A 12,318-nucleotide genomic window follows, 5' to 3' on the forward strand; every position below is an offset into this window, starting at 1 on the left:
TCTTATTTCTCTTGGGTATATTGCTAGGAGTGGGATTGCTGGATCATATAGTATTTCTATTTCTAGCTTCCTAAGGAAGCGCCATATCATTTTCCAAAATGGTTGCATATTTCCCACCAGCAGGGCGTAAGAGTTCCAATCTCCCCGCAGCCTCTCCAACATTTGTTATTTCCAGTGTTTTTGATTCCTGCTAGTAATGCCAGGGTGAGATGGTATCTCATTGTGGTTTTAATTTGCATTTCTCTAATGGCTAGTGATCAGGAGCATTTCCTCATGTGTCTGTTGGTGCTTGAATGTCTTCTTTGGTGAAGTGTCTGTTCATTTCCTTTGCCTGTTTTTTGACTGGATTATTTGTCTTTTTGTTGTAGAGGTGTTGGATTTTCTTGTAGATTTTAGAGATTAGACCTTTGTCTAACTTGTAATGTCCAAAATTTTTTCCCAGTCTGTAGGTTCTCTTTTCACTCTTTGGTGAAGTCTTTTGATGAGCACAAGTGTTTCATTTTTAGAAGATCCCAGTAACCTAGCTTATCTTCTGGAGTTTGTGTGTTGTTGGTTATGGTTTGTATCCTGTTAATGCCATGCATTAGGGCCTCTAGAGTTGATCCTATTTTTCTTCTATGAACGTTATAGTTTTTGGCTTTATATTTAGGTCTTTGATCCAAATTGAATTAGTTTTTGTTTATGGTGTGAGGTATAGGTCCTGTTTCATTGTTTTTGCAGATGGACATCCAGTTTTGCCAGCACCGTTTGTTAAAAAGACTGTCTGTTCCCCATTTGATGGACTTTGGGCCCTTGTCAAAGATCAGGTGACCGTAGGTGGATAGATTTACATCTGGGTTCTCAGTTCTGTTCCATTGGTCAATGTCTCTGTCGTTGTACCAGTACCAGGCTGTTTTGACTACTGTAATTGTATAGTAAGTTCTGAAGTCAGGTAGTGCAAGTCCTCCTACTTTATTATTCTTCTGCAATAGTGTTATACTTATTTGGGGCTTCTTCCCTTTCCGTATAAAGTTAATGATTAGTTTTTCCATCTCTTTAAAGAATGTTGTCGGTATTTGGATCAGGATTGCATTGTATTTGTAAATTGCTTTGGGTAGAATTGTCATTTTCACTATATTGAGTCTCTGTATCCATGATCATGGTATGTTTTTCCATTTATGTAGATCCCTTTGGGTTTCTTGCAGTAGTGTTTTGTGGTTTTCTTTGTATAGGTCTTTTACATCCCTAGTTAGATTTATTCCTAAGTATTTTATTTTTTTAAGAGCTATTATAAATGGTATTGCCTTCCTGATTTCCTTTCCATCGTTCTCTTCATTAGTGTGTAGGAATCCACTGGATTTTTGAATGTTTATCTTGTATCCTGCTACTCTGCTGGATCTTTCTATTATTTCCAGTAGTTTTCTCATGGAGTCTTTGTGGTTTTCTATATATAGTATCATATCATCTGCAAACAAGGACAGTTTAACTTCTTCATAACCAATTTGAATGCCCTTTATTTCTTTTCTTGCTGTATTGCTCTAGCTAGGACTTCTCAAGGGGAATGTTTTCAGCCTCTCTCCATTAACAATGATGTTGGCCATTGGTTTTTCATAGATGCCTTTTATTATGTTGAGAAATTTCCCTTCTATACCTATTTTATTGAGAATTTTTATTAGGAATGGGTGTTGGACTTTGTCAGATGCCTTTTCTGCATCAATTGAGATGATTGTGTGATTCATTTCTTTCCTTTTATTGATGTGGATTACGTTGATTGATTTTCCAATGTTGAATCATCCTTGCGTACCTGGTATGAATCCTAGTTGGTCATGGTGTATTATTTTTTTGATATGATGCTTAATTCTGTTGGCTAGAATTTTGTTGAGAATTTTTGCATCTATATTCATGAGAGATACTGGTCTGTAATTTTCTTTTTTGTGGCGTCTTTGCCTGGTTTTGGTATCAGGGTTATGCTGGCTTTGTAAAATGAATTTGGAAGTATCCCTTCCTTTTCTATGTTCTGAAATAGTTTGAGTAGTACTGGTACAAGCTCTTCTGTGAATGTTTTGTAGAATTCTCCAGTGAAGCCATCTCGGCCAGGGCTTTTTTTTCGTTGGGAATTTTTTTATTACCTTTTCAGTCTCTTCTCTAGTTATGAGTCTGTTCAGATTTTCAACATCAGTTTGTTGTAGTTTGGGTAGGTAGTGTGTTTTAATAAATATATCCATTTCCTCTAGGTTTTCAAATTTATTGGAGTATAGTTTTCCTTAATACTCTATTATGATCCTTTTTATTTCAGTTGGGTCTGTTGTAATGTTGCCCTTTTCATTTCTTATTTGGATTATTTGTGCCCTCTCCTGTTTTTCTTTTGTCAGTCTGGCCAGTGGTTTGTCGATTTTGTTGATCCTTTCAAAGAATGAATTTTTGGTTTTGTTCATTCTTTCTATTGTTTTTCTGTTCTCTATTTCATTTATTTCTGCTTTGATCTTTATTATTTCCTTTCTTCTGGTGGCTGTGGGCTTTTTTGCTGTTCTCTTTCTATTTGTTAGAGTTGTTTAGTTAATGTTTTGATTTTGTTCCTTCTTTTTTGATGTGTGCATCTATTACTATGAATTGTCCTCTGAGGACTGCCTTTGCTGTGTCCGAAAGGTTTTGGCACGATGTGTTTTCATTCTCGTTGGATTCTCGGAATTTTTTGATTCCATCTGTGATTTATTCTGTTACCCAGTGATGTATAAGCAAGGTGTTATTCAGTTTCCATGTAATTGTGTTGTTTTCCTTGCTTTTTGTGTTGTTAATTTCTACCTTGATGGCATTGTGGTCAGAGAAGATACTTTGTATTATCTCACATTTTGGAGCTTGTGGAGGATTGCTCTGTGGCCTAAGATGTTGTCTATTCTGGACAACGTTCCATGTGTATTGGAAAAGAACGTGTACTTTGCAGCTCTTCGGTGTAGTGTTCTATGTATGTGTGAGGTCAAGTTGGCTGATTGTGCCCTTTAGGTCTTCTGTATCTTTGTTGAGTTTCTTTCTAGTTGTTCTGTTCTTTAGCGAGAGTGGTGTGTTGAAGTCTCCTATTATTGTTGAACTGTCAATTTCTCTTTTCAGTACTGTTAGAGTTGTTTTATGTATTTTGGAGCCTTGTCATTTGGGTGCGTAGATGTTTATTGTGGTTATGTGTTCATGATGGATCATCCCCTTAATCTTTATATAGTGTCACTGTTTTATGGTGGATTTTGTTTTAAAATCTGTTTTATCTGAGATTAGTATTGCCACTCCTGCTCTTTTTTGGTAATTGTTTGCTTGATATATTTTTTCCCAACCTTTGTTTTTTAATAAATTTACGTCTTTGTTTCTAAGGTGTGTTTCTTGTAGATGGCATTATCGATGGATCCTGGTTTTTTATCCGTTCTATCAGTCTCCATCTCTTTATGGGTGCATTTAGGCCATTTACATTCAGTGTAATTACTGATAGATATGAGTTTATTGCTGTCATTTTGTAGTGCTTTTTTTGTGGTGCTGACGTTTTCTTTGTTCCTGTTTCTCTCCTGTGCTAAATTCCTTTTGTTTGTGGATTTTTTTCCATTTGTTTTGTTTTTGCTGAGACTTTATGTTTTTCTTCTTTATTTTGATGAGTAGGTTTGTTAACTTTCTTTGAAGTTACCTTGAAATTTACCCTTCTCTTCCTAGGTTTGAACCAGTCTATTATTAGTTGGTATTGCCTTGACTTCCTCTCCATTAGAAGGTTCTATACCTACACTGTTTATTCCCTCTTTTATTGTTCTAATATTTGTGTCATTTACAGATTAACCTCTCTGGTTTCCTGTTGTAAATCTTCCGGTTTTGTATAGTCCTTAAGAGTTCATTTCCTAGGTTGGTATCTGTCTAGTACAATCCTGTGTCCTAGATTCAGCCTGTGGTCTGATGTTGTTTGTTCTCAGATCGAAGGAATAGTAGAATTTTTAAATAGAAGAACATTACAGAAGGTTTGCAATAGATGTTTGGTTAGTTAGTAGGTTCCCTGAAGTAAAAAAAAGTGCACCTAATTGGGTTGAAATCCTGCCTTCCACGTACTAGGTATGTAGTTTTGGGTTTGTTACTTAGCTTTTCTGAGTCTTAGTTTCCTTATTTTGGATACTAATAGCTACTTTTCAGCATAGTTATAGCTTTAAAAGATCACGTGTATGAAGCCTTGACGATACTATGCTCTTAATATGTGTTAGTTAAGTTTATTTTATATGATACATATGTTCCTCGAGAGGAAAATTTTGATTGATTCTTCTAAATGTTTTTGAAGAACCGATTTACTGGAATCTTTACTGATACCTGTTGTAAAGCAAGTCATCACTTTTTAATTTCTGTAGTTTCTTATAGCACACTCCCTATAATAAGGATTCTTGACTTTGAGGAAAAACATCCATTTTCAAACACGCCTTTGTACTTAGTGTTTTAAAAAAATGTGTAGAGAGTTTAATAAGGGCCAGATTACTTTTGGGAGATTTTATTTCCTGTAACAGAACTCTTAAAGACCCGAGGGGGTGTTCTTTAGTTACTGTGTTTCAGAGAGAAAGCCTTCCTTACGACTTTTGTTACTTACTACATGGTGAAAGAAAACAAAGAAAATTAGGATAAGGATTGTTTCAGAATGAGTTTTAGTAATTAAAATGAATAGATTTATTTTAGTAGCTTGTATTTTTATGACTTTAATTTTTAAATACTGTGTAGATTATGAGACTAATGACAACCATATAGAGGAGATCATCTTATGATCATGGCTCGTTGGTAATGCGGTTACTAAAGCTCCCCTTGGATGGAATTCAGAAGGAGAATTTCCTTTTATACAGAGTTTCTCTCTTTAACAAAGAGCCCTACTGTAGGACTCAGGATATTTTTATATATCATTTAGTCTTTTAAACTATAGGCTATAATATACTTGAATATGCATTGATAAATTTATCCCTATATCATGTTTTTTGGTTTTTTGTAAATAATATTGCTTTCTAAATTCAGTTTCCAATTATTCCTTGCTAGTATAGTAATACAATTTATATATATATATATGTGTGTGTGTGTGTGTGTGTGTGTGTGTGTGTGTGTGTAGAACCTTATATTCTGTAACCTTGATAAATGTGTTAGTTCAATTAAACTTTTAAAAAATTACTTAAAAATCACTACATATACAATCATGTTATCTGAAAAGAAAAGTAGTTTTCTTTCTTCCTTTTTGATCTGGCTGCTTTTCATTTCTTTTAATTGCTTTTTTGTACTGACAGGAATCTCCAGTACAATATTGAATAGAAAGGGTGAGAGTGAACATCCTTGTTTTATTCCTGATCTTAGGGTTGATACATTGTGTTTTTCACCATTTAAGAATTATGTTGTAGGTTTTTCATATTTATCACTTACCAGTATGAACAAGTTTCCTTCTGTTCCTAGTTTGTGAGAATTTTTATCATGAATGCATGTTAGATTTTGTCAGTTACTTTTTCTATATTTTTTGAGATAATCTTACAATTTATTTTGTTAATATGGTCAGTTATACTGAATTTTGAAAGTTAAACCAACCTTACATTCCTAGGATGAATCCAACTTGGTCATGGTGTATTTTCTTCTGAAGAATCTTTGCGTCTGTGTACATGAGGGATATTTCCTGTAGTTCCCTTTACTTGTAATGTCTTTGTCTAGTTTAGGTAACAAAACTGGGAAGGGTTCCCTTCTCTTCTATTTCCTAAGAGTTTGTATAGAATTGGTATTGTCCCTTAACTGCTTAATAGAATTCGCTAGGCAAGCTGCCTGTGCCTTGGGTTTTATTTTGGAGAAGTTTTGAATCATGAATTCTATTTTTTTAATTGATATAGAGCTATTCACATTTTCTTCTTAAGAAAGTTTTGATAATTTGTAGCTTTCAAGATGTTTGTCCATTTCGTCTAAATTGTTGAATTTATTGGCACAAACTTGGTTTATAATATTCCCTTATCATACTTGTAATATCTGTAGGATCTGTAGTGATGCCCTCTCTATTGCTACTGATATTAATAATTTATATTTTCTGTCTTTGAGCCTAGTGAGGGGCTCAGTGATTTAATTGAACTTTTCAAATCACTAGCTTTTGATTTTTTTTTTTCCTATTAATCATCCATTTTGTGGTCATTGATTTTCTCATTTATCATTATTTTGTCCTTTCTTCTTATTTCGGTTGATACTGGCATAAAGATAGACATAGATAAGTGGAATACTGAGTCCAGAAATAGATCTGTATAGATCAAATAGGCCAAAGAGATGGTCAGTTAATTTTCAAGGGATAGTGCAAAAGTAATTCAAGGGGGAAGGATAGTCTTATTAAGACACTATGTGAGAATAACTGGTTATTACTATTGAGAAAAATGTGTCTATACCTTTACTCCATACCAGAATCTCCCTTCAAAATGAATCATATATCTAAATATAAGAACCAAAACTACAAAAAAAAAAAAAAAAAAAGGAGAAAATCTTTGCAATCTTGGGATAATCAGAGATTTTCTAGGTAGGACATAAAAAGCATGAATGAAAAAAAAAGATGCACTGGACATCATCAAAATCTAAAACTCCTGTTCTTTGAAAGACACTGTTAAGAAAACAAAAAAAGCAAACTACAGTCTGGGAGAAAATATTTGCAAAACTTTATCTTAAAACAAACTTGTGTTTAGAATGTACAGCCACTCCTTACTTATCAGCATGGTTAGGTTCCAAAGACCAAGTCGTTATGCGAAAATCAGTGTTATGTGAAAATGGAGGATGACCAAATCAGATCACAAAGTGGAGGATGACTACATCATTACATAACTGCCAGATTGTATCATTACATAACTGCCAAATCACATCCTTACATAACTGCTAAATCACATCATTACATAGCTGCCAAACCACTGAGAATCATGGCCTGGCCAAGTTGACACACATAACCATCATAGCCAGCGTTACTCTCACCTCGCACCTTGGCATTTGTTACTGCCAGACGTACGTTGTTAACGTGCAAAGTAGTAGGGTAGTAGATTTTTTACTGTTGTCATAAATGCTAAATGTTGGATAATGAGATAGTTGATACGTGAGGAGTAGATGTATAAAAAACTCTCAAAACTTTGTAATAAGAACACAAACCACCCAGTATTAAAAATGGGCAAATACTTGAACAGACACTTCACAAGCAATTTATACATAATGAAAGATGTATGAATGACCAGTAAGCACATTAAAAAATATTCAACAACTTTAGTAATGAGTGAAATGCAAATTAAATCACAATGAGCTAACACTTCACAGCCACAAAAATGCCTAAAATGAAAAAGACTGACCAAACTAAATGCTGGACAGGCTCTAGAGCAACTGGAAAGCTCATACATTGTTGGTAGCAATGTAAATGTTACAACATCTTTGAAAAACAATTTGGCAGTTTCATATAAAATTAAACCCACACTTTGAATATTATGCAGCATTCTCATTTCCAGATTTTACCCAAGAAAAATGAAAACATGTCCCCACAAAGACTCATATAAGAATGTTCATAACAGCTTTATTCACAGTAGCGCCAAACTAGAAGCAACCCAAATGTGTATCAGCAGGTATATTACTCAGCAGTAAAAAAGTAATGAACTAGCGATGCATGCAACAACATGGATGAACCTCAAAAACATTATGCCAAGAGATGGAATCCAGACACATGAGTTCATGCTGTATGATTCCATTCATGTGAAGGTCTATAAAAAATCAGATCTGATCTATCGTGACCGAAAGCAGATGAGTGGTTGCCTGAAGTCAGGAGTTGGCTGAAGGTCGTAGGAGAAGGGGGAGAATAGGGACAGAATGGGAAGCTTTTGGAGTATTGGAAGTGCATCTTGATCGTGGTGGTAATTAGCAGGTGTGTATGTTGTCAAACTTAGCAAACTGTGTCCTTATAATGAATGTAGTTTATTATACGTAAATTTTGCTTCAAAAAAAGAGTAACTTTCTTTTTCAGTGGTTGTCAAATCTGCCTGCACTTCAGAATCATCTGCTAAGCTTTTTAAAATGCATGTTCCTTTACCCTACTTCGTATTCAAGGAATCAGAGTCTCCAGCAGTAGGCCTGCTCACTTGAATTTTATAAATGTTGCAAAGATGATTCTCATTCTCAGCTGGAGTTCAGAAATAGTGTTTTCTTTGCATGACCTCTCATTCTTAAGACTTCCAGGACCTACTCAAGTAAAATTTTAGTTATAAAAGACATTACTTATTTTTTCATGTTATTCACATCTCCACTTTCATGAATGGATTTAAAAGGAACTTTAAGTTCACTTAACTTAATTATTATGAAAGCTTTGTTGTTTTTCATAGCATATACATTTATTATAACAGAAAGTACAAGAACAAAAACTTTCCCATTATACCACATTTTTGAGTATGAAATGAGAAGTTAGAGTCTCCCTTCTCTTCCCCAAACTCTATACCCCTAATTAGTAATAATTTGATGAACATGATTATAGATATTTTTCCTATGCTTATAGAAAAGGAACATATATCTAGTATTGTATATTGTCAAATATTCGTTTATTTAAACAGTATATGCTAATTCCTTGCTCTGTGCCAGCCATTATTGATTAAATAATAACACAAACATATTTTTTAACTGTAAGAAGTGTTAAAAAAAAAAAAAAGGCAAGTATAGAATGTTACGAGAGTACGTAGTAGAATTTAAAACCTTTTCTGACCTTTTTACCCTAGTTGAGATCCATGCTTTGAAAAGTTTGCTTTTTGGAAAGCATTTACATTTCCTCAGTATAATGATAAACTGTTCAGTTGGGTAAAACATCTCACATAGGAATATCCTTTTATTAAAGTATTTTTTCTTTCACTGCTTGTTAGTGTTTTTGCATTATTTTAAAACATATCAAGAAATCGTAAGGATTTAACTATAATGCCAAAAAGTATTTATATGTCAGCAAATATTTATAAGTATCTCCCTAAGCCTTAGTCTGTGATTGTCACTATACAGTATTTCATTACTGAAAACAACAACAGCAGTTTGAAAGTGGCAGTTTGTTCTAGCAGTATATTTTTGGTATTAGTAGAGGGGTTATTGATGTTGGGATGAATCAAACACGTGTTTCTTAAAATATATTACACAAAATACTAATTGCTTATAATGTTAATGGAGAATAGGTGTGATGGAAGTTTTGTGCTCTAATATAGGGTTAAATGAACTTGAGTACTTTCAACTCTGGGGCCTCTTAGACCCTTTAGTATGTTATGTTGTGAATCTTAAGAGGGAGCTGTAGCACACAGTGACTCTCTGACCATGAAACCCTGTTTATTTTACACCTTATCTTTCCATGAATAGACATGTAGGGGGATAAATCTGCTAGTAGCATCTAAAAACTCATAATGGCATATTTAAAAAAATGTGTAATAATTTTAAAGTAAAAACATAGTTGGGCATGATTTTGTCATTTATGGGTACTAGATCTGTATTTTGTGTCTGTATATTGAAATTTTGTGAATTAATTTAAACATAGTGAGTCATTTCTCCATTTTTGCATCCTGAAATGGTAGAGGAAAGTGAAATTTATGTTTCTCTTATATTTCAGAACAAAGTAGAAGAGATGATTTAGAAGCTTTAGGTCATATGTTCATGTATTTTCTGAGAGGCAGTCTTCCTTGGCAAGGTTTAAAGGTAATTGTTTTTGTGTTTCCTTATTGAATTTTATAACGTACTAATATATATTAAGGTCCTCTCTTCCAACTAAATGCTTTTAAAATTCTTACCTTCTCAAGATTTTTTTTTTTCTATTTTAGGCTGATACATTAAAAGAGAGGTATCAGAAAATTGGAGATACAAAGCGAGCCACACCAATAGAAGTGTTATGTGAAAATTTTCCGGGTAATGAATAATGCCAAATTGATACATGTGCTTATACACTGGAAACCAGAACTGTTAATTTTCATTGCTTAAGTTTATAAATACATTTTTTTTCATGCCGTAAAAAAAAATGAGTTCAAAATGTGATTTAAAAGGTGCCATCATTTTATCCATAGACCACAGGGCAGTTTTGTGCGTTTGATTTGCAAGATGGTAGTAGAAGAAAATTCCATTTCTTATCAGTGTAGACCATTACCACCTGAAGTAATATTTTCTCTGAGGACATACTTGTAGTAAGTTAAAATATTTGCTAAGGAATACTAGGTGTAAAATTTTGGTGTACGATGCTAGCCATTTGGGTCTCCATGTCATGCTCAAAAGAGGTATGTGAAGTATGATTTAGTTTACTTTTGAGAAGACAGTAAAACCTAACTAACCTTACTCATTTCAGGCTAATTTTATGTTGGGTAGCAGTATGGATTTATGAAAATAATTTAGTTTTCAAGTAGATTATGACAGCTTAAGTTAAGCTAACAAAAATTTACTTAATACAGGTTCTAAATCAACCTACTAAGAATAATTTGTTATTAATGTAATAAAATACCTGCTGTGTTTTGTGTGGCTGTGTAAAGTGGAAAGAGAAGAAACTAGGATTGATATAATTTATTTTAAACTTTTTATTTATGCGTTTCTCTTCCTATAACATCTAGAACTGAAAGATTTAAAGAAAATCCGTTGATGGTACTAGCAGTTTATGTGTAGACAGATTGGCTGTCATTAAATTACTGCAGGGAAGAGGGGGGTGCCCAAGTAAATTAGACAGGTGACCAGCTGCAAAGTGGAGTAGTGACAGGGTCAACATGTAAGGAAGGTCACTGGGTACTACTTTTGTTTCCCATTGGTCTGTGTATCATCCTGTTCTTAATGGTTACTGTGAATGAATTGGAGCAGAAAAGCAACTTGGCATAACCTACCATCTCTTTCTGTGGTGATGATCTCTGCGCTGATGGTAAAACACTCTGTTGCTCACCATTTTGTCTGTTGAGTTTTATGGCTTTTTTATCCTTTTCTTTCTGGAAAGCATGACTTAAAAAAAAAAAAAATTGAGCATTACAGTGGTGTGCAGAGATTTGTATATTATGAAATAATTGTTAATTATATGACCAGAAAATAAGACTTACACTGTGTTCCTGTATTATATTTTGGAGATCATTTTTTAACTTTATTTAGCTAGCTCAGCTGATTAGCACTGCTCATAGCCAAATTTGTGAGTTTTAATCCTGTATTGGTCAGTTAATGTATACCACCGGTTCTAAAGGGACTCTAGCAAACCAGTGTGAATGCTTCCATATAAATCATTTCCCACTAATATTTTAAAATTTAAACTTATGGGCTGATTATGGTGCTTTGTGATTAAGTAATCATACATTTTAAGTTGATAATTCAACGTCTAATACTATCAAAGATATTAAAAATAATAATATAAAATAAAAACTTTAACCTTTTCTAAATGAAGCAAAAATAATGGTTGTTAAACTAAACTTCTCATTTCTCTTTTGTCCCTATTTTCTTTTTCTCTTTTTAATTTTATTATATTAAAATTCAAAGGATTTAAAATTGCAATAGAATTTTGTTATATTTCATGCTTTTATAATATAGCCTGCTTTTAGACATTTAAAATGTTATTATTAATGACAATTATAAAAGAGTTCAATCAAAATAATTTTAATTTCCCTTATAGAAGAAATGGCAACATATCTTCGTTATGTAAGAAGGCTAGATTTTTTTGAAAAACCAGACTATGACTACCTAAGAAAGCTTTTTACTGATTTGTTTGATCGAAAAGGATATTTGTTTGATTATGAATATGACTGGATTGGTAAACAGTTGGTGAGTACTATGCTATATAATAAAAACTATTTATAGTATTCATCTTTTTAACAGTACAAATCCTTCAATTGAAAAGAGTTGAGAACAAATAATTTTTAAAAATGATTCATTTTATTTCCTTTGTATGGACGTTTCTTAAGGTAGTACAGTGCTAAAATTATTCTTTGAATTTTGTTGAAAACCCTACATTTGGACTCCCTGCATTCTAGAATAATAAGTTATTTTGGACTTTTTATTCCCGATTTAGTTCTTATGTCAAATACACTTTTTTTGCATAATATTCTAATGATTAAATGTCAGCTAATTTTGTTTACTCTAGTGGTCTTTTAAAATATTTGTTATTTATTTTTTAAAATAAGTTTTACTTATTATGACAGTCTTACTAAGACAGTGATAATACTATACGTAGTCTTTTAGGATAGATTGATACTTATAAATTGGAGTATGTTTGAATTTTTAAAAATGTACTCAGTTTTTGCAGGTTTTATAATTGTAATTGTGAGATGGGTGTTCCCTCATTTAAAGAAATGTCATTAAATTCTTTCTTTGAAGAGACAATTCTTAAAAAATTGAATATTTACT

At 32.9% G+C, this 12,318-nt stretch overlaps 1 protein-coding gene across 13 annotated transcripts in view; it reads left to right on the forward strand.

The window, feature by feature from the left end:
* The window catches only part of CSNK1G3 (casein kinase 1 gamma 3), a 167,747-nt gene that overhangs the window by 124,580 nt on the left and 30,849 nt on the right, over positions 1-12,318 (forward strand). For 9 of the 13 annotated variants that reach the window (XM_023738677.1, XM_023738674.1, XM_023738675.1 and 6 more), the window contains 3 exons: positions 9,575-9,660; positions 9,783-9,867; positions 11,588-11,736. In XM_023738677.1, coding sequence (XP_023594445.1) covers positions 9,575-9,660; positions 9,783-9,867; positions 11,588-11,736 — 320 coding nt within the window. The remainder of the gene's footprint in view (positions 1-9,574; positions 9,661-9,782; positions 9,868-11,587; positions 11,737-12,318) is intronic. The other 4 variants (XM_004384283.2, XM_004384280.2, XM_004384281.2 and 1 more) reach the window with 1 other exon arrangement.

Source organism: Trichechus manatus, unplaced genomic scaffold (assembly GCF_000243295.1).
Source record: "Trichechus manatus latirostris isolate Lorelei unplaced genomic scaffold, TriManLat1.0 scaffold00121, whole genome shotgun sequence".
NCBI classification, from domain to species: Eukaryota; Metazoa; Chordata; class Mammalia; order Sirenia; family Trichechidae; genus Trichechus; species Trichechus manatus.